The sequence below is a fragment of the Pangasianodon hypophthalmus genome, chromosome 25, assembly GCF_027358585.1.
Source record: "Pangasianodon hypophthalmus isolate fPanHyp1 chromosome 25, fPanHyp1.pri, whole genome shotgun sequence".
In the NCBI taxonomy this organism is placed as follows: domain Eukaryota; kingdom Metazoa; phylum Chordata; class Actinopteri; order Siluriformes; family Pangasiidae; genus Pangasianodon; species Pangasianodon hypophthalmus.
The window spans coordinates 3,234,555-3,260,688 of NC_069734.1; the positions used below are offsets into that span (position 1 = coordinate 3,234,555).

At 38.4% G+C, this 26,134-nt stretch overlaps 1 protein-coding gene across 9 annotated transcripts in view; it reads right to left on the reverse strand.

Moving 5' to 3' along the window:
• Positions 1–25,448, reverse strand: part of tjp1a (tight junction protein 1a) — a 108,575-nt gene extending 83,127 nt beyond the window's left edge. For 6 of the 9 annotated variants that reach the window (XM_053229314.1, XM_053229318.1, XM_053229317.1 and 3 more), the window contains exons 1-2: positions 24,818–25,447; positions 14,848–14,995 (exon numbers count right to left, since the gene is read on the reverse strand). In XM_053229314.1, coding sequence (XP_053085289.1) covers positions 14,848–14,995; positions 24,818–24,942 — 273 coding nt within the window. In that variant the 5' untranslated portion in view covers positions 24,943–25,447. Of the gene's footprint in view, positions 1–14,847; positions 14,996–24,817 lie in introns of all 9 variants that reach the window. The other 3 variants (XM_053229324.1, XM_053229323.1, XM_053229313.1) reach the window with 2 other exon arrangements.
• Between the last annotated feature and the right edge of the window lie 686 nt (positions 25,449–26,134).

The window sequence follows — 26,134 nt, forward strand, 5'->3', positions numbered from 1 at the left end:
AAGTGCACAAGAGGACACTCCAAACAACCACAGCATTACTTATCCTTTTATTATTCTTTATTATTCTATTATACTTCTTGCATTGTTTGCATTACATTCAGAAAAGACCCATGAGAGAGGGATTGTGGTTGAGCTGCCAGTGTGAAAAGGTGCTATAGAAACTTGCCACTGGAAATCATAGAAAAAAAGCGGCCACCTTAATGCTTCAGTATTCTTGAGTTAGGTTCTGAAACTAAATAAAGACATTGTCTAAATCAGCTGGACACACACACACACACACACACACACATAGAGAAAATCCCCACTGGCAGTTTCCGTACCTACTGACTCGGTTAATTAAATCTCCCAGCATCTGCTCGGCCCGAGCCAGTGGTGCCTGAGCCAGCGTCATTACCAACACCAGGCAATGAGCCGCAACTCGTCTTCTCTGAAGCACACCTCTAACAGTGTCCTTTCCCACCACCTGCTTTATGATGTCTGAAAAAGAAAACATTACTGAAACCCCAGAAATGCAAAAAATGGGAAGAACATTGCGATGGTTGTATTAAGCTAGCATATTAATAAAGAGATGATGGACTGGATCCATTTTAACTTCATTTACTGCAGATCTTGTTGACAAACATATCTCCGGTTGTATACATTTATATATCATTGCGTTAATATGCAAATTAACCATTTCTCATTTCCAGTTCTGTTATGGTTTGAAATAAAGGTTTGAAACATCAATAATCATGATAGCGTGCTGTTTAGATTCTCCATAACGATGCCATCATGAGCAGAGACGGATGTATTTTTACATAAAGAATAAAACATTTCGGAGGTTTCCGTTATAAGAAAAGAATCAGCGATGGGTTTGAGTGATGAAGTGGAGTTACTACTACTACCTCTTATACCACATCAATAATCTTTATTTATTAAAGAATGACACACTTTTTAACCATTTATAGTTACATTTAACGTTGAGGAACATCCATGAAACAAGTTAGTTCCTGTTAGCAGCTAAAACCAGTTGTTCCCTCATCAGCCTCTCTTTTTTTCATTCTTCTAAAGTTAATTAGGCAAAAAAAAGGAAAAAACAAACAAAACAATGCAGCTCATGTTACCAAAAAAGAGTAAAGTGTAAACTACTCTGTCCTGAAGATAATCGGGAAACTTAGATATAGCTTTACTTCTGACTGTGCTAAATAAACGTTCCCTCACAAAAAAACTTCTTCAGTTACTGAAGTACAAGTTACTAATAGTTGTTACTATAGAAACGATAATGTATTAGAATGAACATATTAATATAAACCTGTGATTTGCAGCTGCACTACTGTCAGAGCTGCTGTTATAGGAAATGAATCAACACCTTCTGACCAATCAGAATCCAGAATTCATCAGCGCTGTGGTGTAACACATCTGGCTAAATTGCATCTCGGACGTGATTTGAGAGATGACTCTATTTTGTAAATGTGTCAGTGATCAGCAGGGTCAATTATATCATATCTAAAAGATATTCACTCATAATTTGTGAACATTTTGGTGTTAACATTAGGGAGTGATTCCTCAGCGGTGAATCAAGTCAACACTCACTCGGCAACTCTGCCTCGTCTGCAAGGTCACCAGTTAAAAGCAAATGAAATTATTATATTATTATATTTAGATTAGAGAAATATATGATATGAGCTAGAGAAAGCATACAAAGTGTTTACTTCAATCTGTTTAACAATTTACAATCACACCACGTGATAACCAACAGAAAAGAAGAAAGTTTGCAGATTTATTCTCATACGAGAGAAATCCTGGTGAGGAACGAGAAAATCGAGGACTCTCCTGGAGTGTGTGTGTGTGTGTGTGTGTGTGTGTGGAATGTCACGGTTGGGTGTTTATACACATTGGTGTATAAACAATGCAACAGCAATCTTTTAATGTTACAGCATGACAACATGGAGTGAACGTGTGTGTGTGTGTGTGTGTGCTGAGCCTGTTAAGGAATGGATGTGTGTTTTTGGTGGTAGAAAGTGGGGGAAATCTGCCATCTTCTGGCCTCAGTGAGAAACACAGCCAAGTTTCCAGGATACTTGAGTTTATCCTCTCTCTAACTTAGTAAGGACCTTCCACTGACTTATTAATGCAAAATGATTATTAAATAATTACTGTAGCAAATTAAAGCTATGCTACACCTAAAGCTAAACTAAACCTTAACCTCAGTAAACAGAAGGAAACAATTTTGTCTATTTTATTTTTTCAAATAAAAGCATAGCTTGGAATTACGTCATTTTCACCCTCTGTGCAACGTCTTTTGCTAGCAACAAGCTAGGTTTTAAAACTTCGTCCACTTTTGGCGTGTGGCTGTTTGTGTGCATTCGCATGCTGTAACGTTCTGAGAACAGGGACAGACGCTAAGCAGAGACCTGTAAAATAAACAGAGGGACACAGGAAGCAGTTTAAGATGTGTTTAAGGGAAGCGAGGATGTGTTCTCCGAAATAACAAGCTCTGTGAAACTCTGGTGTTAAAACTCTGCTGTTTGCATGAGTGAGATGAAACCTCGCTTTTCTCCTCTCTCTTGAAGTTAATAAGACAAAAAAAAAAAAAAACTATTCACAGGATAGCGTCCTGAAAACTGAAAATGTCAAGTTGCACACTTTACCTCTGACTGTTACAAAGCACTGACACTGGAGACTCCTTTCACAAATGTTAAACAAACATCTCCTCACAGAACACTTCACCATATTCATTATTTTTTTAAAAACCAGTTTATTATTAAGTTTGGATTATGCGGTGTGTATGCCTTACAAATCCCTCTGCAAATGAGCTGTTACTATAGCAACAATAACATTATAAAGAGCATATTAATATAAACCTGTGATTTTGGAGCTGCACTACTTTTAGAGTTATTTTTACAGAAAATGAATCAACACCTTCTGACCAATCAGAATCCAGAATTCATCAGTCCACGTTTCCTAGCTAGATATTGTCTGAAAGTAAAAATCGCTCCACTACAGAGTAAAAGTGTGTGTTTCTTAATTTAATGATCTGTAAGAAGTAATCTCATGCTGACACATGATTGGTTTTGAAACAATTTAACTTAACAACCTCCTAACTGAAATGAAGAAATACTTATTCTTTCGTAGAAACACGCACAGCTAAATGCTGATTTTAGTACTATTGCATAATAACAAGATTTTGGTTCATCATCCCCTCTCAACTCGAGCCCTCAGTGTGTTTAGATAACATAGTGTTTGTGCAGCCTGTTTCATATAATAAAATATATAGAGTGGCGGCTATATGCGGATATTTTAATCTCACAGAATAGATAAATATTTCTAATGTAAGTCTCTGTAAAAAGTCTGACACAATAACTCCTCATAAAGCTCTCTGTTCTTCTCTTGTCTGCTTTTCATTCTTTTTGCTCTCTTCTTCCTTCCACCCTGTCCCTTATCTTTCACTCTTACGAAGCCACAGATAGAGGACGAGAATAGCAGCGGTGATCCTAATGGAACACAGCGGAGGACCTGGAGACACACGCGCACACACACACACACACACACACACACACACACACACACAAGGACACGTATGCACACAACTGATCCTCCAGTCACTGTCACTATCTTTAAATAAACAAATCTATAAATAAAGTGTCTAAGAATAGCAAAAGACAAGGGTCAGGACAAGCTCCCCTGAGGCAGGTCACTTTTCTTTCTCTCCCTCTCTCTCTCTCTCTTTCTCTCTCTCTCTCTCCTTCTCTCTCTCTCTATCTCTCTCTCTGTTTTAGTTCAATGCAGCTGAGGTGCACATAAAAGACAAACATGAGATCAGAAAGTCTTATCACCTAAAGGAAGATTTTCCTTCATGTCTCTGCTGAAAGATCACTTCATGTGGTTCTGTAATGGTTAATTGTTATATTCTGTGTTTTTGGCGTTATTTAAAAAAAACAAACCTTTCAATAGTTTTCTGTGGCATTTGAATAATAATGGTGAGCTTGTGGTTACAATCTGTGGTGATTTAATGGTGATGTAATGGATTAAATGGACTTTGGGGACATAAGAAAGCACATATTATACAGCATGTCTATGTACATTGTGGAAACAATTCAATTGGATGCATATTGATTATGTATAATATTAAAAACATTAGATTATGAGGGAAAAATTATTTAAACATTTAACAGTATGTTTATGGAATGTTGTCCATAGTGTATGCACACAGCTTAATCCTACAAGCTCACTATCGGTTTACAGTTCCTTCAGAAAAAAAAGCCCAGCTCCATCTAATCAGTCTCTTTTAAATGAAAAACACAAAATTTCCATGAAAATTTCCATTTTCCAGTAGGACTGGGCTTTCTTGTCTATGAGGTATCAAGACTAAACTACAACCTATAACCACAAAATCACCATCAGAGGCTAAACGGCTTCCTGAAGCACATCAGAAAAACCACCATGAAGAGAAATCTGTAACGCTTTCCATTACTATCTTTACTTTCAGCATGATTGGCTCGGTTTTAAGGCAGAAAGACAGTAATGATGTGATAAATGAATGTTTCTTTTGCAGCAAAGACGATTATTTCTTGCACCCTGTTCAGAGAACCAAACTATAAAGAAGCTCATCTAACATTAACCACGAACACGAACAACACCCCTCTCTCTGTGTGTTAAAAAATAACAACATACATATCATTCTTCTTCTCCTCCCCTCGGCTGGCAAAACCGTGTTTCCATAGCAACAGAACGAGAGACTCGAGACCCCCGGCATATGTGGAATCAGACATGGCTGATGTGTGTCATGTGTGAGAGTCTAAACGCTTCGCTGGTTTAAAGGGGACTGTTTAAATTATTACTAAATTATTATTTCCTTAATTTTTATTTAAAAAATGTACACAATATACACTGCCTGGCCAAAAAAAAGTCGCTGTTTAGATTTTAATAGGCAAATACATAAGAGTCTATGAATGGATCATTATTAGAGTGATTACAATGTTTCTAGCATGTTATATGTTTGGCAACAGTTCTTTTAATCTTAAAAGATGAAGTGTGTAGGTTTTTAGTTCTTTAATAACCATGTAGAAAGACGTATCATGGCCATATTCCAGGATGACACTGCTAAGATTCATCAGGGTTAGAATTGTGAAAGAATGGTTCAGAGAGCATAAAGAATCATTTTCACACATGAATTGGCACCTCTGAGTCCTGACCTTAACCTCGGTGAAAGTCTTTGGGATGTCCTGGAGGAGACTTTAAACAGTGCTCAACTCTTGCATTGTCAGTACAAGATCTTGACCAAACACTGATGCACATCAAGAGGTGCATCAATGTTTGATCTTAGAAACATTATAATCACTCTAATAATGATCCATTCATAGACTCTTATGTATTTGCCTATTAAAATCTAAACGGCGACTTTTTTTTTGGCCGCGCAGTGTATTTCAGTATTTTAAAATTCCCTTCACAATAACAACGGATAAAAACCTTTTTAGCAGTAGATATTTATAATCATTATAAAATTACTTTACTGTTGTCCTCACACTCGACCACACGTTTATCCATTATCGATTCACACACACACACACACACACACACACACATGATGTCATAACGTTGCAAAAGGGACAACAGTGACATCACAAGCCCACCAGCTGCTCTCCGTGGTGCTGAAGCTACATCGTTCAGGAGTCAGGATTGAGGCTAATGTCCGTGAGGCTAAACGAGTGTCGCTGAGAGCAGAGTGATTGAACACAAGTCTTTTGTTCCACAAACATTTTAAGTGATAATACACACTCTAGTGGTCTGTGTAGACTGAAGTGAGATGTCTTTCTGCTCTTAAAAAAAAAAACGTATGTTTATACATACATTTTTTTCTCTCTTCAGGATTTAAAGGTTTATGAATGAAAAACAATCCATTATAAACAGTACAGAGCATCTTACACCACCTACACACTTCCCAAGTAATTTCTTGGCCTGATCTCTTGTGATCTCTTAGGCTAGGGATGCATCAATGCCAGTTTTCACAGTTTGCACAAGTACATGCTTTTGGTACTCGTCAATACCAATATAGATACCAATCACGAAGCCAAAATGAGTAACCTACACTATATGGCCAAAAGTTTGTGGACACCTGACCATCACACCCATATGTGCTTCTCCCCCAAACTGTTGCCACAAAGCACACAATTGTATAGAACATCTTTGTATGCTATAGCATTACAATTTCCCTTCACTGGAGCTAAGAGGCCCAAACCTGTTCCAGCATGACAATGCCCCTGTGCACAAAGCGAGCTCCATGAAGACATGGTGTGTGAAGGTTGGAGTGGAAGAACTCGAGTGTCCTGCACAGAGCCCTGACCTCAACCCCACTGAACACCTTTGGGATGAACTGGAACACCGACTGCTCACTTCACTAATGCTCTTGTAGCTGAATGAACACAAATCCCCACAGCGACACTCCAAAATCTAGTGGAAAGCCATTCCAGAAGAGTGGAGCTTATTATAACAGCAAAGGGGTAATAAGTCTGTGATGTTCAACAAGCACATATGAGTGTGATTGATCAGGTGTCCACATACTTTTAGCCATATAGTGTACTTGGTATTAATCAATCTGGGGCATCACAGAACTAATTTTATTTTATACTCAGACAGAAGTGCATTAGCTAGCTACATTAATTAACTTGGCTTCAGTGGAAAAAAGCAGGTTTTGTTTCACTTCAAAAAAGTGCTTCTGTATAGCTGTAAGTAAAGTATGTTCTACTGTCTTTATTGCGTCTGAATCCCTCGGTGTCAATGGCCAATAGCAGCTGAGCATCAAGAACAACATACTGGGTAAGAGCTGTTATTTTTACTCACCTAGACATTTTTCTCACCTTGTTTGCGTTTGCTGCAACGTTTTATTAGGTTACTTGTATAGCAGAAAAATGCTGTAGCTCTTCCTCTTGATATTTTCACAGAGCACTGTTGCTTTGATTGCCATCACTACTCCCAGATCGTTGATTTACTGTAGCCCGTTCATTAGCATTACAACATATACTAGCCTTACGTCATATAGTATCGGATGTTGGTATCGGAGCATTTTTTTCTAGTAAAAGAAAATGAGCGTGGTAACAGACCAGCACCTGATACAAGCAGTGGTATCAATGCATCCCTAGCTCTGGTCTAGGTGGTGTATGATTACACTACTTACAGCTTATAATCAAACTGGAAACATGTGAGCCGGATGTGCATTAAAACTGATCTAGAGTCAGATTTTCGTCACTCAAACTTTTTACTGAACAGCGATTGACCAATCGTGGCTGAGAGTTTCTCAAGGTATAACTTACAGAAGAAATTTCTATATCCTTATCTCTGACTTGCACATTTCCTCATTCCATGGCCTGGAGAAATTCTCATTTTAACTGGCTGTCTGGTCTGCAGTAATGCTGCATTCATGACCGAGTGGGAAGAAGGAAATTTCTGACCTCTAGCCGTGATTCCAACTCGGAGTTCAAAGCCGGATTTTCTCAAAAGCTCCAATTTCTCTGAGTTTGAATTCCATAACTGGTCACTGTAACTACACACAGGAATAAACATTCAGGACTTCATAACTGAGCGTAGCTGAGAGCTGATATCCAATATCCCAAGAGTTTAGAGGTCGGAATGATATTTTATCTGTTTCCTAGTCTCAGGACTCACCCGGCAGGCCCCAAGTCCCTGCTTTTACTCTTGTAACTGATACATTTGCTCTTAGTTTTACCTTAATTTAAAAATAATTTATAGCAATTACTGAATAATATACACAAAGATGTGAATGACTGAATAATAAGGAACATCTTTAAGGTGTTAAACATTCAAGGGCTGTTTTCAAAACTGATGTGTTGATAAACTTTGTAAACAAAAAAAACAAAATGGCACCAAAAGCTACACACTGAAGTCTGGATTTGGACATTTTCCTGGATACAGTTATTGTGCTCCATCAACATATTTTCTATAGATAAGTTATGCTATGCTTTACACTAGATTTTTGTCCAGTGATGCCTGTGTAAATAGTAACTGAGTAGAGCAACAACACACACACATGCACGAGATGTGATTAAAGACCACTCTAAACCTGTATACCGAGGCCTTCATCTTTATGGCAGTGAGACATTACTGTCCCACAACACTAATGGATTCTCTTTATCTCGGGTATCTTTGAAGAATTTATAGGAGGGTTTAATGGATGAAGTGTGTAGAATGTACAGGAAAGCAGTCTGACTCAAGCACTAAGCTATTAATTCCTCAGCTAGTAATTTTGTAGACTGTGCTCTGATTATCTGAAGGTCAAGAGGGTTTGACATTAGCAGCAATTAATATGCACACTGTCTGTATGGGAGTCTCACTAAAATATACACAAGACTCTTCACACGTATGAAAATTTCTAATTTAGGTATAGAACTATCAAATAAATAAATAAATAAATAAATATCTAAAAACTACACACTTTCCTTTTGTACTTTCCTATTTTCTTTTGTACATATCTCAACCACAGGTATCAGCATTGGAAGGTCTGTTGACCCCCAAAAGTGAAAAGGGAGAAAATTGTGTTTAAGGATTTAAACATTTCCTGGATTGAGTCGGATTAAATCTGTTTCGCAACGGCACGTAGCTCTGCATTCACTCTGTGAGTAAATCGCACTTAGCTAGCGAGGTTTTAGACGTCTTTACGCAGACTGACTGTTTTTACCACTGTGTTTGTTAAACTGGCTCCTCACACAACATGATCTATGCAGAAAGACTAGAAAATAATCCACACCAGGGTGGTGTGATACGGCACGGCTCAATGTTTCATTAATATTGTGGAACGCCAGAGAGAAAAGGTAGCTCCTGTTCTTACTTACTACGTTATAACAAAGATAAACATTCATTTCCTCACCAAGACTCGTTCCATAAATATTAATTAAACGTTAAATAAATGTCTCCTAACAAAAAAAACTTCACAGCATCAACGATTATACAGTTTTCTTTGTTAAACAGCATGTTTTTTAAATCCGTTACTAATTAGTCTTAGATTATGTGGAGCAGCCGCTGTATAAGTCCCTGTGTATGAGCTGTTACCATAGAAACAATAACATCAGAACAAGCACATTAATATAAATATATATTTATGTTACAGCTGGAAATACTGTTCAAGCTGTGCGGTTATACGTAATTAATGCACACCTTCTGACCAATCAGGTTTGAGAATTTGACCACGCTGTGGTATACGATTTATAGGTTAAATCAATTTTTCCTCTTTTTTTAAAAAAATCTGCCAGCATTAAGCTCCAGTGTGTGTGTGTGTGTGTGTGTGATGGCTGATTGACACCACTGTCATGCCTAGACACTTAAGCTGGCAGTATATTTCAAAGGAAAAAGCCACTTTGACACAAAAACATATCTTTTGAGACATAAAGACATAAACAGTACTCCTAACCACCACATCCTTCTGTTCAGAGACCTCCCCCCTGTGTATGATTGGTCTAAAGATCACATGATTTCTGCATCACTACCTGGAACGGCAGTGTGATTGCCAGGTAGAGCGGCAACTCAAAATACTTTTAGGGAAATCTCTAAGATCTGCTCCTCTCTTTCTCTTCTCTGTGTTTTGCTAGATTTACCAACACTACAACTACAACTGACATCTCTCTCTGTGGCATTTGTTCCTCTTTCACCACAGACAACACTGCGTTTGTTTTTGTTTTGTTTTGTTAATTATTCAGTTTGACAGGATTTGCATATAATAAAAACAGCCTCAGGACAAGCCCAACACTCCTAATATGCACCTTCCAAACCCTATACACTGCTTTATAAAGTGTGACAACATGGCTACTATTGCAAAATGCACTGTAATACGTAAGGAATAAAACACACCATGCTGTGCTGTTACAGGCAAATAATCAACGACTGGGTTATTTCTGTAGATAAAAGAACTGAGGATAAATATCTCATACTGTTTGCTACACTAAGAGTTATCTATCTGTAGTTTGTACATCTGGGAGACAATCTGTTCTTCCCAAAGGAACACTGAGACCTACACTGATTTAATAGAGAGAGGATCTAAGAGGTAGTTATAATAATTACATGATTATTACATTTCTAATCCCATATCTAAAGAGCCTCACAGAGAATCATAATTATAGGACATCGATGAAGATCTGCAAGATCTGTGTTAGGAGACAAGAACAGGACAGAACATACTTTCATACATATTAGAGATATTAAGACCATTAAATACCCAAATTTGGTAAGATGGCTTTTAGTTATCGCACCAGAGAATTATGAAATGACAGGAAGAAACATCTAAAATTAGCAAAATTAATTCCATGATCAGATTTCAAGCTATTTATAAAGGAATTGTTTCAGTACGAGTGCTCTTGCTTTTAATAGCACTGAAGCGATATTTTAAGTGCTATTTGTCGTCTCCTGTATTGTAAAGTTGTTAGCGCTGCGTTCTTGGCCAAGTCTCGCTTAAAAAAAGAGATTTAATCTCAATGTGACTACCCTGCTTGAATAAAGGTTAAATAAAATAAAATATATATCCCTTTGTCCCTCGTCGTCATTCGCATCAACACTTCCAGCTTCTACACATTAATAACAGATTAACATAAATGCAATGTGATCATTTTCCAGATTTAGCCTTCATACAGTCTCCTCACGTACAAATGGCCTGCCATGGTGGGGTTGCCCTGTAATAACGCATTTATCAGAGCATGCATGAGTACACACACACACACACAAAGTAAACACAGTAATTGCATGTCAATGGGGAAAAAGACGCTGGAGAAAACGGTGTGAATTGTTTGAGTTGAAATAATAGGAGGTTAATTAAGTCACTGCTGGTGACAGAACTGAATGACTGAGAGGAGACGAGAAACAAGAGAGAGAGAGAGAGAAAGAGAGCAATGAGAGATAACACGACAGTGAATACGTGGGTGAGGGAAATGGGTTTGTACTGTGTGTGTGTGTGTGTGTGTGTGTGTGTGTGTGTGTGAGAGAGAGAATGTATGCACATATTTGTGTTTCACAAGATTGTCTCATAAAACTTCAACTTACCAAAATTGAGGGAGAAATTAAAAAGGCAAGTAAGGAGTAAAACACTTGGGGTCGTGCTGTTATGGGAAAATAATCAACAACGCAGCGGTGTGATGAGGCGGAGTTACTTTTACCACTCCAAACGTGATTATTTTTGAGTAACTGCTGTTCAGGAGTGTTTTATTCCTCTTACACCATTTCACCATTGTTATTTATTACATAATGACATATTGTACTTTTTTCCATTTATAGTTACCTTTAATGTTTTTTTCTTTCTTTTGAAGGTAATAAGACAAAAAAAAAAAACGCATCATGTTACCGGGAAACCGTAATGTATAAAGTCCTTGAAAACTTAAAGTTGCATTTTTACATCTGACTGTTACGAAGCACTGACACTGGAGACTCCTTCCTTGAATGCTACTAAAATGTCTCCTTAAAGAAAACTTCAAGATTTTCTTTGTCAAACAACAACATATTTTAAATCTATTTTAAAAATCTACTTTGTAATCGGTTTAGAATTTTAGTGTAAAGTTGTGCTGTGTTACAGACTGAACCCTACACCAGGGGTTGAGGTTTTTTTTCCCCCATGGAAACTTCCTCTGTTAATTCACAGACTTATAATGTTTTTAGGGCTTTGGTTCAAGCAGTTTATCCATTAAATATGTCAGATTACTTCTCTTAGCTGGCATTAAAAGGAAACACTCAGCCAGCAGACATGGTGTGTTTTAAAGTTTGGCCCATTTCTCTAAATGTGGCACATGTGATAGATCATTGGAGAGCTACTAAAAGCCAAAAAAAGACATAAGAAATCTTGGCCAAGTCATTTAACATCTATTAGTGGTGCTAGACGTGTGTACAGATGCTTCTGTTCATTTCCGAAATCATACATGATCATCAGCTTTTAGGAATAATTTAATGAAGAAAAGGGATCTGTAGCAAGGGTTCATATTTTGGGCTGTATCGTGTATACACATTGTGCGTTATACACAGGTATAGTGTGAAAAAGGTTAAAAAAACATCTGATCAATAATAATTAACGTAAATATGCTTCAGTTTGCATTCGTATTCTGTGCTAGAAGGTCAATTAGCTCCATTCAATAAAATCTCCGCTGTTACCCGAGCAGAAAGTCAATAAAGTTCACGGGTCAACAGCCAGTTCCTCAAAAATAAGTAGACTAATCATTACTAATTTGTAAGAACACAGAAAGGTCAGAGTAATTTGTGGCTCTGGTTGAACAGTCTTAAAATTAAAAAAAAAAAAAAAAGAAAAACTCCACCACACCACTACAGTGATATCAGTTAAGGTGTCTATTATTGTATTCTTCCAATTACAACGCACCACGTGGGCTATAAATGAGCTTAAAAGTCGTCAGGTTGAAACGCATCCTGAGGCTTACAGTCAACTCCAGAATTATTGGCACCCTTCAAAGAGTGCTATTTGGAGCTTAAAGGTAAAATTTAGCATGGTATGTTTTCATTTGTACCCGATTTATCTCTCAATTTTAGTCAATATTGCCACCATTTTACTCACTGGCTAGCTCTCCTCTAGAAGGAGGATGAGGTCAAACACATTTCTGCATCTTTTTAAACTGCTGCTCATGCTACATCACAGTGCAGCTGACACTCAGAGGAAAGCGCTATCCATCCTCTTCTACATACATGAGCTAACAGACGCCAATGACCAGATGCCTAGTGTCACTGTGACTGACAGGAGATCAGACCCACCCACCCAGAGAGTACGGCCATCTTTGATCTCTTGGACTCCCAGCCACGGATGGTTGCATCATATTTGGCATTCAAACTCAATCAAACCTCAGTCTTCCAAAGATAGAGTGACTGCTTTTCTGTTCACTCAGGATCACAACTGAACACATTTTTTCAAACATATGAACATTTCTAAATTAGTACTTTCTTTCAAATGAAATCAAAATTATCAGCACCCCCATAATTACCATATAATAAAGCCTCAACATTGAGTCTCTTCCTGTAAAGTCTAACAAGGTCTCAGGCACTTGTAAAGGATTTTGCCCCACTCCTACATCCATAACATTTTAATTTCCTTTATTTTCTCTGGTTTCTGCATGTGGACGTTCTCTTCAATTCACACTAATTTATTATTTTATTGAGATGTTCACTGAAAACACTGATTCTGTCCCCCATATTTGTTTATGCCTTGCTTTAGATGTATGTTTGGGGTTATTATCTTGGTGAAGGATCCATTTACAGGCAAGTGTTAACCTCCTGGCAGAGGAGCTAAAATACCCTGTTACTTAGTAGAAGCCAGAATGGCAACAGCCTTCATCATCAGCCACAAAACCGCCCCAAAACACTGGCCAGTAGGTTTTGAAATCTTTTTAAATTATGGTTCTGTTAAAATGGTAAGTGTCTTAAATCCATTTCCTGACTAAGATGCACCTTGGCTGAGTGAAATAAAATCAGGTCTGTGGCAATGTTGACTAATAGCTCTCTTTTGTCATTGCAGAGACACCTGAGACAGCAGAGACGTTTTACGAACCTGAGGCTGACATAGCTGAAATAGTTAAAAATAGCCTCTGATGTGTGTTACTAATTTAAAATTCCATGACTGGAAAAGGATTTGAAGAAGACAAGTGATTATAACAGGTATAATACAATATATAATAAATGGTTGCGTAATGATTCTACATCACAAATCTTCAGCTGAGTCACACTGTAGCTTCCTTTAATGGCAAACGTATTCAATCTGATAAATCACTAGAGAGATGGAAAGACTGGGAAGGGTTGATAAAGGCATGAGGGTCACTCAGTACATTTATGCCCTGAAGCCATTTCACTACTGCCCCATTTACTAAATTTGGGCACAACATGCACACGGTTATGCAGCCTTAGATGAGAGAAGGATATTGAGGTGTTGTTATGCAATGTGGAGGTCTCAAAGTTATGCCTCTTATCTCTGATTTTTAAATAAAGAAAACAGCTTATGTGACATTTTGCTGTTTGTACTTAAGTGGATTCAATTTATAGTGTTTTAGGAACTTCTGGAACTTCTGTGGTGCTGATGGAGTGAATGATAGAGACCTGATCGGTAAACAGAGAAATGACCAAATCTGAGAAAGTCAGCTCCAGAAATATTGGCACCCTTCAGGAGAGTCCACAAAATGAATTAAAAATTTCGACTTAAGCAGATCATGACCATAGCATTATAAGGTTCTACCTAGGTTAAGAATGAATTGGAGATGGAAGCGTACAATACTAAAATCACAATATGTACAAAATATGTAGATGCTCCTAAAGAACATTTAAAATAAAAAAAAAAACTTGAGTAAATTATATATTATGAACCACTCAAAATTTGCTGAAATGTACTGCATTTGACCAGAATGAAGTTGCAAACACAAAAGAGGCACAAGAGACGCAGAGGCGTGTCAAAATGGCTAAATCAGATACTGGATACAAAAATATACTGTACATAAGCAGTTAAAAACACAATGAAGCCTATCATATAAGAACAAGTCTTAAACAATTGAGCATTTGCCAGGAATTGGAAGCCTGAGCATTCTAACCCTGGAGCTGACTTTAAATCAAATAAATTAAAATGAACTGGTAGCCTATAATACAGAGAGACAGCACACAGTTAGCAAGCAGTGGTGAAGGAAAGGATGCACAATGCAGATCACAAACAAAGCAAAATTATTCCTATATTTTAATTTCTAGCCCAAAACCTATGCTTGTGCCTACTACCTGATTTGACCACATGATAACTGCGTAACAATGTTCAATACACCAAAAAAAAATAAAAACATTTACTCTGACACCTATTATGTACGTTCTCGCCACATCATCTGTACTGTTAGTAATTTGTCGACTCACGTTGCAGTCCAGCAGGTCGATGCTGTCCAGGCTCTTGCTGCGATGAACACGTCCCTTGATCCTGCGCAGTGACGGCTTCCCCTGGCTCACCGCCACCCCGGGGGGCACCGCGCCGGACGAGGTGGCAGCGTCGGAGCTGGGGGGCACCCTGGGGCACAAATGCAAAATGACAAGTTCATATTATCAGACCTGGAACTATAACCTAAAAACAGAGCAGCGTGACAGGAAGACAGGGTACACTCTGTGACATTCAGGAACAGAGTTATCTCTTAGTAAACATGAAAGAAATACAACGTGAAAGAAATAAACCCATCATAACCACCTTTTTACCTGATAGTTCAGATGTGGAACAGATGTGGAAAATATCGACCATGGTGGAGGTAGCAAGCTAGCAAATAAACTAGCAAATAGTTAGCTAATGTGAATGATAGAAATGAGTCATGAGTCAGCTAAAGCACTAAATCAATTCATACGAAAGTTAACACATGGTTGTATTTAAATTACAAGGATATACTTGCTATCAAAATTAGATTAATAAACAAATTCAATTAATAATTAAAAGAATTAATTAAAAAAAGTGAAAAATTGCCGAGATAATCATTCTTCTGAATTAATAAAAATATATATAGGACAGAGAGATTTTTTTTTAATTAGAAAAATCTTTGATGTACTGGGAATTGGTTATATACTTTCCATCAAATTCCTGCAGATTTCCATTACGAATTTTCTGGATACTATTTAATGATTATTATCTGACCAAAATTTGATAAGCTTTCAGGAATGATTAGGAACAACACATTTCAATAAACTACCATTACAGACCACCAGAGACACATTAAAACCCATTAGGGACCACAAAAAATCTTGAATGGTTTCTAATGACACATTTTCTCTTCACAAGGAAAACTGGTGTCATATGTTTTTTTCTGACACGATTTAGAAAACATACTGTCCCTAGGACACCCTAGGTGTTTTTTTTTTCTTATAGGTAGTCTCAGAGAAAACTAAAGAGGTGTCATAAACAGGGGTGGAAGGAAAGGAGACGAGCGAAAACATTTCTCTTGGAGCTTTTCTTCATTTTTAAAGGCTTTTTCTCCCTGTTGGTTTGGGGGGTAATTCGAGGCAAGTGTGCAAAAGTGGTTTTAATGTTATGTGACAGCCGAGGGCCCAGTGTGAGGTACAAGCTGTAATTCTCCACTTCTCTCTCTCTCTCTCTCTCTCTCTCTCTCTCTCTCTCTCTCACACACACATACACACCACCCTCCTTTCTGTATCTTATTCTCTTTCTCTCATTCTCTTACTGTAGACTGATAAAAATTTCAGGTGATGTGATTTAAAAAAATAAATAAATAAACTTGCATCAACAGCTGTAGAAACAATTATGGCAACCAGAAATAAATCTGTGTTAAAATGCCATAGCTACAGAAGTTAAGGTCATTAGGCAAGTGAGGAGTTTTTACACTTGTAATAATACCTGTAACATTAGGATTCACAGAATGAAAAAATCGATTAAAATAGTGTACAGTGCAGGAGAGAGAGGTAAAAAGAGCATGTCTTTTGTTAAGGTGAATCCAATAATCGCAGTCGTAGTCCATAACATGACTCAAAGAACAGGCAAGCAGCATCAAACTATGAATATCCATAACTGAAAAAGAAATCAGGAAACACAAACACCGAAACTTGGAAGATGGCTTGGATGTAACGACAAAAATGCATGATTAGACTTTGAAACAAACCAGAAATTAATAGACATACTAATCAATGGGGTAACATAGAACATTTGGACACTAGGCTTGTGTGATATTACACCGCCACAATACTCAGTGACTTTATTCGAATCTGGTATTAGAAACGCCTGTGGGAGAAATTGTGTTATTTGGAAGAAAGAACATGAACTTGGAGGAAAACGCAGGCAGTGGTCACCTTCAAAGCTATTAATGGATATATGTGCGGCATAACAGATGTATCTCCGGTGCACTCACTACAGCAATCGAGCCTAAGTGCTTTACGGCATATGGACTCATCATAAGGCTCAAGTTTATCATATGAGCCCATATGCCGTAATGCTTTGAGGGCTTGGAGCACATTGGCGTTCCACTCCTTCAGTCGATGATTTTTATGATCATTCTCGTTATCTCCTGTAAAACTATGCAACCTCAATGATAGCCTCGAAGGCAACCAGTGCCTGTGATTTCTTCTTCAACAAATGAGACAATAACTTCACCTAATCCTCAACGGGCCTCATTTTAACACACGAACGTTGCTCTGATATGTACTGTTTTGTCATAGTATTATGACTTTATAATATGGCTTTTTTCCTCAAAATATTTGTACTTTATTCTCGAAATATGGCGGCATTTTTTTCTCATAGTATACGACATTGACTTATTTCTTGAAATATTACGACTTTATTTTTGTAATCCTGTATCATCATTTTTTTTAAACAGTGGCCCTAAAAATACCATTGTGAAAGAAGCAATGCACTAAAGAATCAAGCGTTTTTGAAGTAAAACACTGCACATCTTTTGAGACGTGAACTCCATCAATGTTGCATTAGGGAGCCCAAAAATAACATGATGTCCCACTTGGAATTGGGAATAGAGGAGATCTGTGCTGCCTAACATCTGTCTGTGAACCGAAACATCACTGAAACAACATCCAAACCCAACCTAACTGGGCTACAATCAGCATACCGCCAAGTGCAAAAGTCTGTACACCCTTTAAAGAAAGAAATCGTTCAATCAATCCTAACATAAAAATAGTCAAATGGTGCACTATATATTAAACTACCTGTAGAAGACAATGATTATCCCTAATGCCCATTAATTAAACAAAGAGAGGTTTGCAAGCAATTTGCAAATTTAACTGAATGTGCTGCTCACATTGGTTAACCCTCAGTCATCTATGCAGATGTGTTCACATTTAACATTCAATAAAAATGCCTTAAACCTTTTCAAATAGCTATGTGGTGTTTTATGCCATTTTTTCAGCACAGGTTAATGACACACGCAAATTGGACCATACTTATGATTGGACTGAATAACAAAATATATTACAAAACATGTTAGATTTTTTCTGCTTAAGGTGCAATATTTGGATATTAGGATGGTAGTTGTGTGTTGTGTTGTCTGTGATGTGTTGTGTTGTAAACTGTTTTGAACGTATTGTGTTGTGATCAAACACCAAGAAAAATTTCTAATACATGTAAATGTATATGGTGAATAAAATGATTCTGATTCTGATGTAAAGGTTTTGTTAGAAAGCTGTGGACCTTGAAAATCAAACATACATAAAAAAAAATTAAACCTTTTGGGGTTTACCAAATAATTCCTAAATTTTTAACTAATATGTAAGATATAAAGCTTCATCATCGCAGACACCAACTACAGAAAATCAAAGGAAGAAAAAAAAAAGTTTTTCCACCTATCTGCCTGCCATTCTGTCTTCTTTACTTTGTCAAGTTGTGATGAAAAAAAAAACATCTTACTCTGCCTCTAACTTTTACAAGAGCTGTATCAACTTTTATGACCTGTAAAAGTGGTGAGTCATAAATCATCAGCAGCAGTTAGCATGTGTTCTCTGAGGCTCTGCAGACAGGACACAATGTCTTTGACACTCACATGTCACCCAAAATCCATCCCTGGGCCTCAGCGATGACTCACGCCATGTCCAATTGCATTCAGTCAAGATTAACGTTGCCAAAGCGCTTACAGTCCAAAAAAAACTTTTCCATCGAGTGGTCAACTTCCAGAAGATTATAATGCACTGCCTGATTTCTGTATACAGTCGGAGTGTGAGTGCTTTAACATGAGGTAACCAGGAGTGTGACAGGGATCACGACCCTGATTAGGCGGGCTAGACAGATCTGACAGATGGAGGGAGAGATTAGGAAAAGAGATGTGTATAAGACGTGACAGTACAACGGTCACTAAGCGATGCCAGAAAGGGTCTGGGGTCAGGTTCTTTCACAGTTCACGCAGTTGACCCAGTTGACACGGTTCTCGCAAACAGGTGCATTGAGGGATCATGCTTAAGGAGTCAAGCCCGAGTAAAAAATGAAGGACAATCAGAATAAACTAACAAGATTTCGAGTTACCAACTCAACAAAATGCCAAATGTTTTGCAGGGTTTGGACACTTTAAAACAACAAGAGGCAAAGAGTGAGGCGATTGACAAACAGGCATAAACTGGGTGAGGCTAAATGTAGTAATACACAATCCACGGGGATCAAAAATCAGGCAAACAAAATAGGCTCAGCACCCGAGTGTTAGTGAATGAAATTGTATATTTAACCCTTTCTCGCAGTACACTGGCATATCGACTTATCGGACATTGTCAATCAGTATAAACAAATTCATTATTTTATCTCTGCAAGTCTGTTATAATCCATTTTTTGGCCTCTGGTAAAAAGAGTTAACGGCTGTGTGTTGATAGAGTTCAGGTGTGCATTATTGAATGTCTGAAGACTTTCCTTGTGAGCAAGAATAGGCTTCGCTGGGGATCATGGCTTTAAGGTTGAGGAAGCAGGCAATGACATGACACACCCTTAAGACGGAAATTTCTAATCACATGACAGCTACCAACCAGGGAGGGTGAAGGCTAACACATGCTTCATCTCTTCATCTGAGACACGTAAGGCCACACAGTGTCACAGAGCAGTGTAACACACTCAGAGGAAAGCACTAACTTTTGCTGTGATTGACAGGAGAGAGAGAGTACGTCCCTCCCACCCAGAGAACAGGAACAATTTAGCTCTCTTGCACTCCTGGTCACGGATTGTCGTGGCATCGTTAGGATTCGGACTCATGCTCTACAGACTTGTTTTAAACCCATTTCCATTACAGCAGTTTTAAAAATACAATATAGTAACACATAAACTGCACAGTACAGATCCACTGTTGAAAGAAATATGACTCCACTACCTCCTAAATCCCATTTTAACTCCCTTAATCAAGCGCAAAAAAAAAATAGTGTGACAAGTGTATGACTGCTTTGAGTCACTGTGGCTGCTAGCATATGATTCATGGACAATCAGACAAACTTGGTTTATGTCTGCTCATGGCAAAAACTAACTCAATGAGTAAATCTTTTTTTTCTTTCAGTGATCAGGCTTTTCACAGGACCTGATCCAAACAAATGTTCCTCTTGTGAACTGCTGCTGCTGTGCGTGGTTCATTAGCGGAGTTACAGAGTGACTATAATGGCATCGGAAAAACTGAGTGTGACGATGTGTGTGTGTGTGTGTGTGTGTTTGTGTGTGTGTGAGAGAGATTTTTTTTAGGTTAGCAGTGCTGTGTGGGCTGATTTACTACCACTGAACACATTATCCTGACTGGTTCTTGAGTGTTGTTGGCCTCTTGCCGGGAAGAAGTGTGTACATCTGATAACACTATGCTCTCTTACACACACATGTTTGTCTCAGTAGTGTGTGTTTATAATATACTTTAAGCATCAATGACTGGGGACTGGAAAAATTACTGGCGCTATGTGTGTGCATTTCACTTGTTGCCGTAGCTTGTTTCTGTGATTTAGCAAAAAAACCCAAACAAAGCAGTACAATGTTACGTTAATCTGACTCAATTTTATTTCTATTGTGCGTTGAAAAAAGGTTTTATTTACAGAGCTAAGACAATAGTTTATTACACATGAACCATCGTGGCTTCATGTAAAGAATTTAGCTGAAGACATCTCGTCAAGGAAGGGAAGAGTTTTTATAGACTTTCTTAGATTTTTTTCATTTTATTTACGCACTCTGGTGTGACTAGCAACCTGATAACATAGCTTAATGATGGAAAAAAAATGCAGAATGTTTAAAGACAGCCACACAGAGAAGTGTGCATTTATTCTCTGCTTCAAGTTCAAAACATATGTCTCATCTGTTCAGAGTCTGTGACTCTAGTCAAACGTGGTAAGGAGAAGCATGACTAAAACTCATTTATGCAGATAATTTTTCATGGTTACGCATTAAATAGTAACTGTTGTTACTGTTTATTCATGTCCGATACTTATTTAGACCTTTGTAAGGAAATAATCTCATGTAGCTGGAACTTCAAAAAGCCATGCTATAGAGTCTATAAGTTCCCGGTTGCTTAGCAACAGGGTTTTCAGAGCTATAACCATTTGAATCCTGAACATATCGCTTATTTGTTTTACACTGTGAATAGTCCAGAGTTTCACATAAACACAACATTATTTCTTGTCACTGTAGCTGTTGGTAATTATACTCTGTTCATTCCAGTGGACCTGCACTTACTTTCTGACAGACGACACACAGATACATGCCAGGACAATAAGTAATGGAGCAGGCACTGTGAGCAAAGTAAACAGGTCCACAGCTGGGCAGATACATGTTTAGTGTTAAGGAAACTTCGTAGTGGCAATATTTCATCTTTGGTGGACCTGAAGCTGAGGAATTGTCAGTAAATTGTCAGCCTTGATGCTTCTACTTGATACTTTTTAAAATGATACACGATATATGCATGATGATATTTTGTTTCTTAACAGAGTACCAGAAAAATAGTAGTACTATGCTGAAAAAAGGGATTTGCTCAACAATACTTTTATTTAACATCTGCAGAAAAAAAATTATTTATCACACATGAAGGATGGGAAAAGAAATATTTCAGTACAAACACCCAATCAGATACTGGAGTATCTCAGAAAAATACTGTCTTGATATATCATCATATCGCCCAGTGCATGTACAACATAGATTTTTTTAGAGATGTACCAATTCCAACTTTTCCATTTTAATAAAATACCATGGTATACACACTATTCATCCAACGCTGACATCCTCTTAGTAACCGACCGACTCTGTGCAAGCTTCTGCTGTCTGTAGTGATGGGAATTCCTACTCTTTCCAGTGAGTCAGATCATTGGACTCAGCTCACCGTTAAAACTCTCCCAAACCATTCACATCACACTTCGCAATATTTTGATCAGTAATGGCTTTGTTGTGCCCATTCTACCTTCTAATTAACAAAATAACATTTTGCATTTTATAAAAGCTAATTAAATAATTGTTAAATCAGCAAGGCACTACAAATGCGCATTGACAAATCTGTAAGCCTGGCTGCGTTAATGCTGTTTTCTGTGCTGCTGTGCTGATATTTGTGCTTTGTTAAGAAGATATATTTCCATTTATCCTGGTAACTGACCACCTCCCCCTAATACACCCATGACTGCGTACAGTGCATTTTCAACCCTCTCTGTCATGCAGCTTCATATACACAGCTGAGAGTAAAACACATATGTCGACATTCACAGCTCAAATGTTGAAAAGACGTTTCCATGGAAGCATTTCGATTAAGTTAAACGACAAGGGTAATGGAATTGCCTTGCTCTATAAAAAAGGTTCTCCTGAAACGCTCTAACGCTCTCAACATTCACCTGAAAGGGCTGATTCAAAGAGTCATTGAATCATTCTCAAACGAGTTGCCAAGTTATAAAAAACATCACAGCCAACAAAACACAACAGTATTAGGTCAGGAAGGGTGCCGGTGTTGGTACTCAGTATGGGATCGGTACATCCCTACCTTATATAATCCCTCCACTGATAAATTGTCAGTCTGAATTACACGATATATAAAGATGGCTGCTATGATGTAAAGATGGATTCACAAGGTGGAAGAGCTCCTTAATGAACTCAATATAATGTATACAAGCATTTACATCATCAGTAATGACACTGAGCTGTGTGGTAAAAATTAATGATCCTGACTGCGTATGGGGTGAGTGAATCTGCTAATAAGCTCCTGTGTATTTTTTTTCTTAACTGCAACAAGGATCATTATGAGAGAATAAATCCAGACAAATTTAATGAGCTTCTTAATCAGATCCTATATTCAGTTTTGTGTCCACTCGAGATGTCTCACTATGACATCATGCGGGGTTTCTGTGTTGAAGCTGCGAGTTCAAAAGAGCAGAGAATCCATCAATTCATTAGACTCACAGATGGTTGGAGGTGAGTGTAAGGTGTGTGTGTGTGTGTGTGTGTGTGTGTGTGGATGGGTGGGTGTCAGGGGTTAAACTGGACAGTACTATAATAAAAATGAAAGAGAGAAATGCCTTCATTTCCAAGGCTACATGCATGTCATGTTAAAGCAAAATGTGTTCACTATATCGCACATCATTGCCAGAAAATAATTAGAAGATATTTTGCTATCATTTTGATTTCAATTTAAGATCCATCCTTGCAATTTTGGTTAATAAATGTTATATATAATGTTGTATAACTCTGTATAAGAGCATTAACTGAGCAGATCTCTTCACGGTTTGCACCTCTATAATCACTACACTCTCAGAAATAAAGGTACTAAACTAAACTGCGTGGTATCATCAAATGTACTTCTTGTGTACTCTTTTGTTTTACTGTGTCTCTTTAACTAGAAATGTGCATGTAGTGTATCTTTAAAGCTTCACTTAAAGAGCTAATTAAAGGCATGGCAATGGTCCTTAAAAGTGGGAAGTGGGAAGTGGAAAGGACATACTCTCACTCTCCTGTCAATCACTGTGACGCGGGCCAATTGTGGTCATCCGTGAGCTCACGTATATGGAAGAGGGCAGATAGCGTTCTCCTCCAAGCTGCACTGTGATGCAGCACGAGCAGCCGTTTGAAAAGATGTGGAGGCTGATGTGAGGTGTTGATGTGAGCCTGGCTCCATGTGTCGCAGAGGAAGTACATGTTTGCCCCAGGTGAATTAGCTAGTGGGTGGGAATTGGCAAAACCAGATTGAGGGGAAAAAGAACAAGATACAAAATATAAGGGAACCACCCCAGCGACAAAAAAGGGGTGTAGCTAAGTGTTGTCCAGTAAGACATTATTATTATTATTACTACTACATTAGTGCAGTTAAGAATGCCAATTAATGCAAAACTGAACAAGTTGGTAAATCTCAATGTGCTGTGATAGACTAGTTTGAATAATAAATAACGCCCAATAAAACACATCTGAAAATCCATTTCATCATTTTCCAATGGCAAGGATCACCAACAAGTGTAATGTCCTGCAGGAAGAAGCAAGTTTAGCTAGCTTACACAGACGCGAACTGTTCCCTGGCCACAACAAACAAACAGGTGAGCAAACATTGGTCACATTTTTATATTGACAATATTAATTATTTAGAGGCATAACATATCACTGATTAGCCACTGTTAGCTAATGATATTGGACTTGTAATGCTAGTGTACTTCATAGGATGTAGCTAGCTAGACAACAAACAAGTGTGTGTGTGTATATGTCTGATGGGGATCCTACTCAGGCCATGCACAGATAGGGGTAACCACATTACATAATTTTCCATGGATGTGGTTAAATATTTTGCTTCAGCCCAGATTGCCACCCCAATAAAGTCCCTGGGTCTCAGCTGGCCACCCCTGATTTAGTGCCTTTTATTTCTGACACTCTACTAACCCAAGGCCCTGAATCCCAATTTAACCCTTAACTGTTAAATGGATAGTATAAGACCAGATTGATTTAATTCTAGGAAATATACTGTATGTGCTACACACAATACTAAATTATAAGAGGCGTCATTTAGATCATTTTGCTCTTTCTTTGCAAGGAAAGAAGGAGCGATTAAAATGAAAGAGAAAGCAATGCAATAAAGGAAGAGGGACCAAAATGGACTAAGATTGAGTGAAAGAAAGAAAATAAAAGATGATGTATGGAGTGAATGGGAGCGTCTCACTTCCGCAAACAGAGGCTGAGCTGAGACGCGCGTGCACCTTGACAACCGATCTCAAGATGTCACACTCGTATCTCTCTCTCTCTCTCTCTCACACACACACACACACAGCTCTCTGGTTTTCCTTCTTCTCCGTCTCTATTCCTCTTTTATTGCATCTTCTCCATTCATGCATTTCATTCCCAGGTAGCTAATTGCCCTCCTCATGCTGTCGTGTATTCATTCACGCGCTCTCCGGTTCATTCACACTTTCTTTTTTCTTTTTCTTTTTTTAAACTCACCACAGCTGTCTTTTCGGAGGGATGCAATCGTCTTTGTTGGACGCGGTGACTCCCATAGCCATCTGCATAACCGTGATGTATTTCTGGTACTTCATGTTACAGTAGGCTACAGTCCACTCGAACATACACACGCACGCGCGCGCGCTTTAAAACACACCAAAATATATCTATATAAAAAAGACACACACACACACACACACACACACACACAGGTGAGCATGCAAAAGCTCTTCAGAGGTGTGCAGGGCAGGTTTGCCGCGCGCGCCTCGGTTACTCTCAGAGCGCCATTTCCGAGTGACAGGCAACAACGCGGTGAGACAAACTGAGCCAAAGCACGGCGATACTACGCTCCATGTCTGCCACGTCTCCGGTTCAATCTCATTAGCGCTCAGAATAGCCGCTTAATCCGTTTCAGCCGTTCAGTGGCGGTCAGGAGCGGAGCAGCGCTTTGTCTGTTTGTTTATTTGGTTGTTTGTCTGTTTCTTGGTTTGGTTCGGGCGTGCAAAAAAAAACAAACAAAACAAACAAAAACTTTCCGGTTTGCGATTAGAATAAAATTAAAGGAAAAAAAAAATATATTAAGCAAAACAACAGAGAAAATAAGGCGCGCGCGGACAACGGGGGATAAAAAAAAAAAGAAGAAAGCGTCGCGCGAGCGGCAAGACAGGCAAAGAGCGCGTGCGCGTGCGTCCGTGCGCGAGGCAGGAACGGTGTGCGCGTGAGAGAGAGAGAGAGAGAGAGAGGGAAAGAGAGAGAGGGAGAGAGAGAGGAGAAAAGAGGAAGAAAGAAAAAAAAAGAAGGGATGGAAACGAGAATGGAAAAGATGGAAGTAAAGGAGGAGGAGAGAGAGAGGTAAAGGATGAGAGCAACACAGTGAAGGAAGCGTGTAATGACAGGAAAAGAGGAAGAAAGAGAACAAGAGAGTGAGAAAGAGAGCAAAGAGAAGGTAAAAAAAAAAAGGTAAGAAAAGGATGAGAGAATGCAATAAAAGTAAAGGAAGAGGGGAAAGAAAGGGAAAGAGGAAGAGCAAGAGAGTGAGACGGATACAAGAGAGAGATGAGAAAAGATGGAAGGAATGGATGAGCGAGAAGGAAAGAGGCAGACAGCAGGAGGGAGAGAGAGAGAGTGAGAGAGAAAGAAGAAAAGAGGAAGAGAAAAAAAAGAAGAGATGGAAAAGAGAGGTAAAGGATGAGAGCAACACAGTAAAGGAAGAGTGTAAAGATGGAAACGGAAAATGTAAGAAAAAAGTAAGTAAAAGAGGAGATAGAGAGAAAGAGGCAGAGGCACTGGGACTGAAGGAGAGAGAGTGAGAGAGAG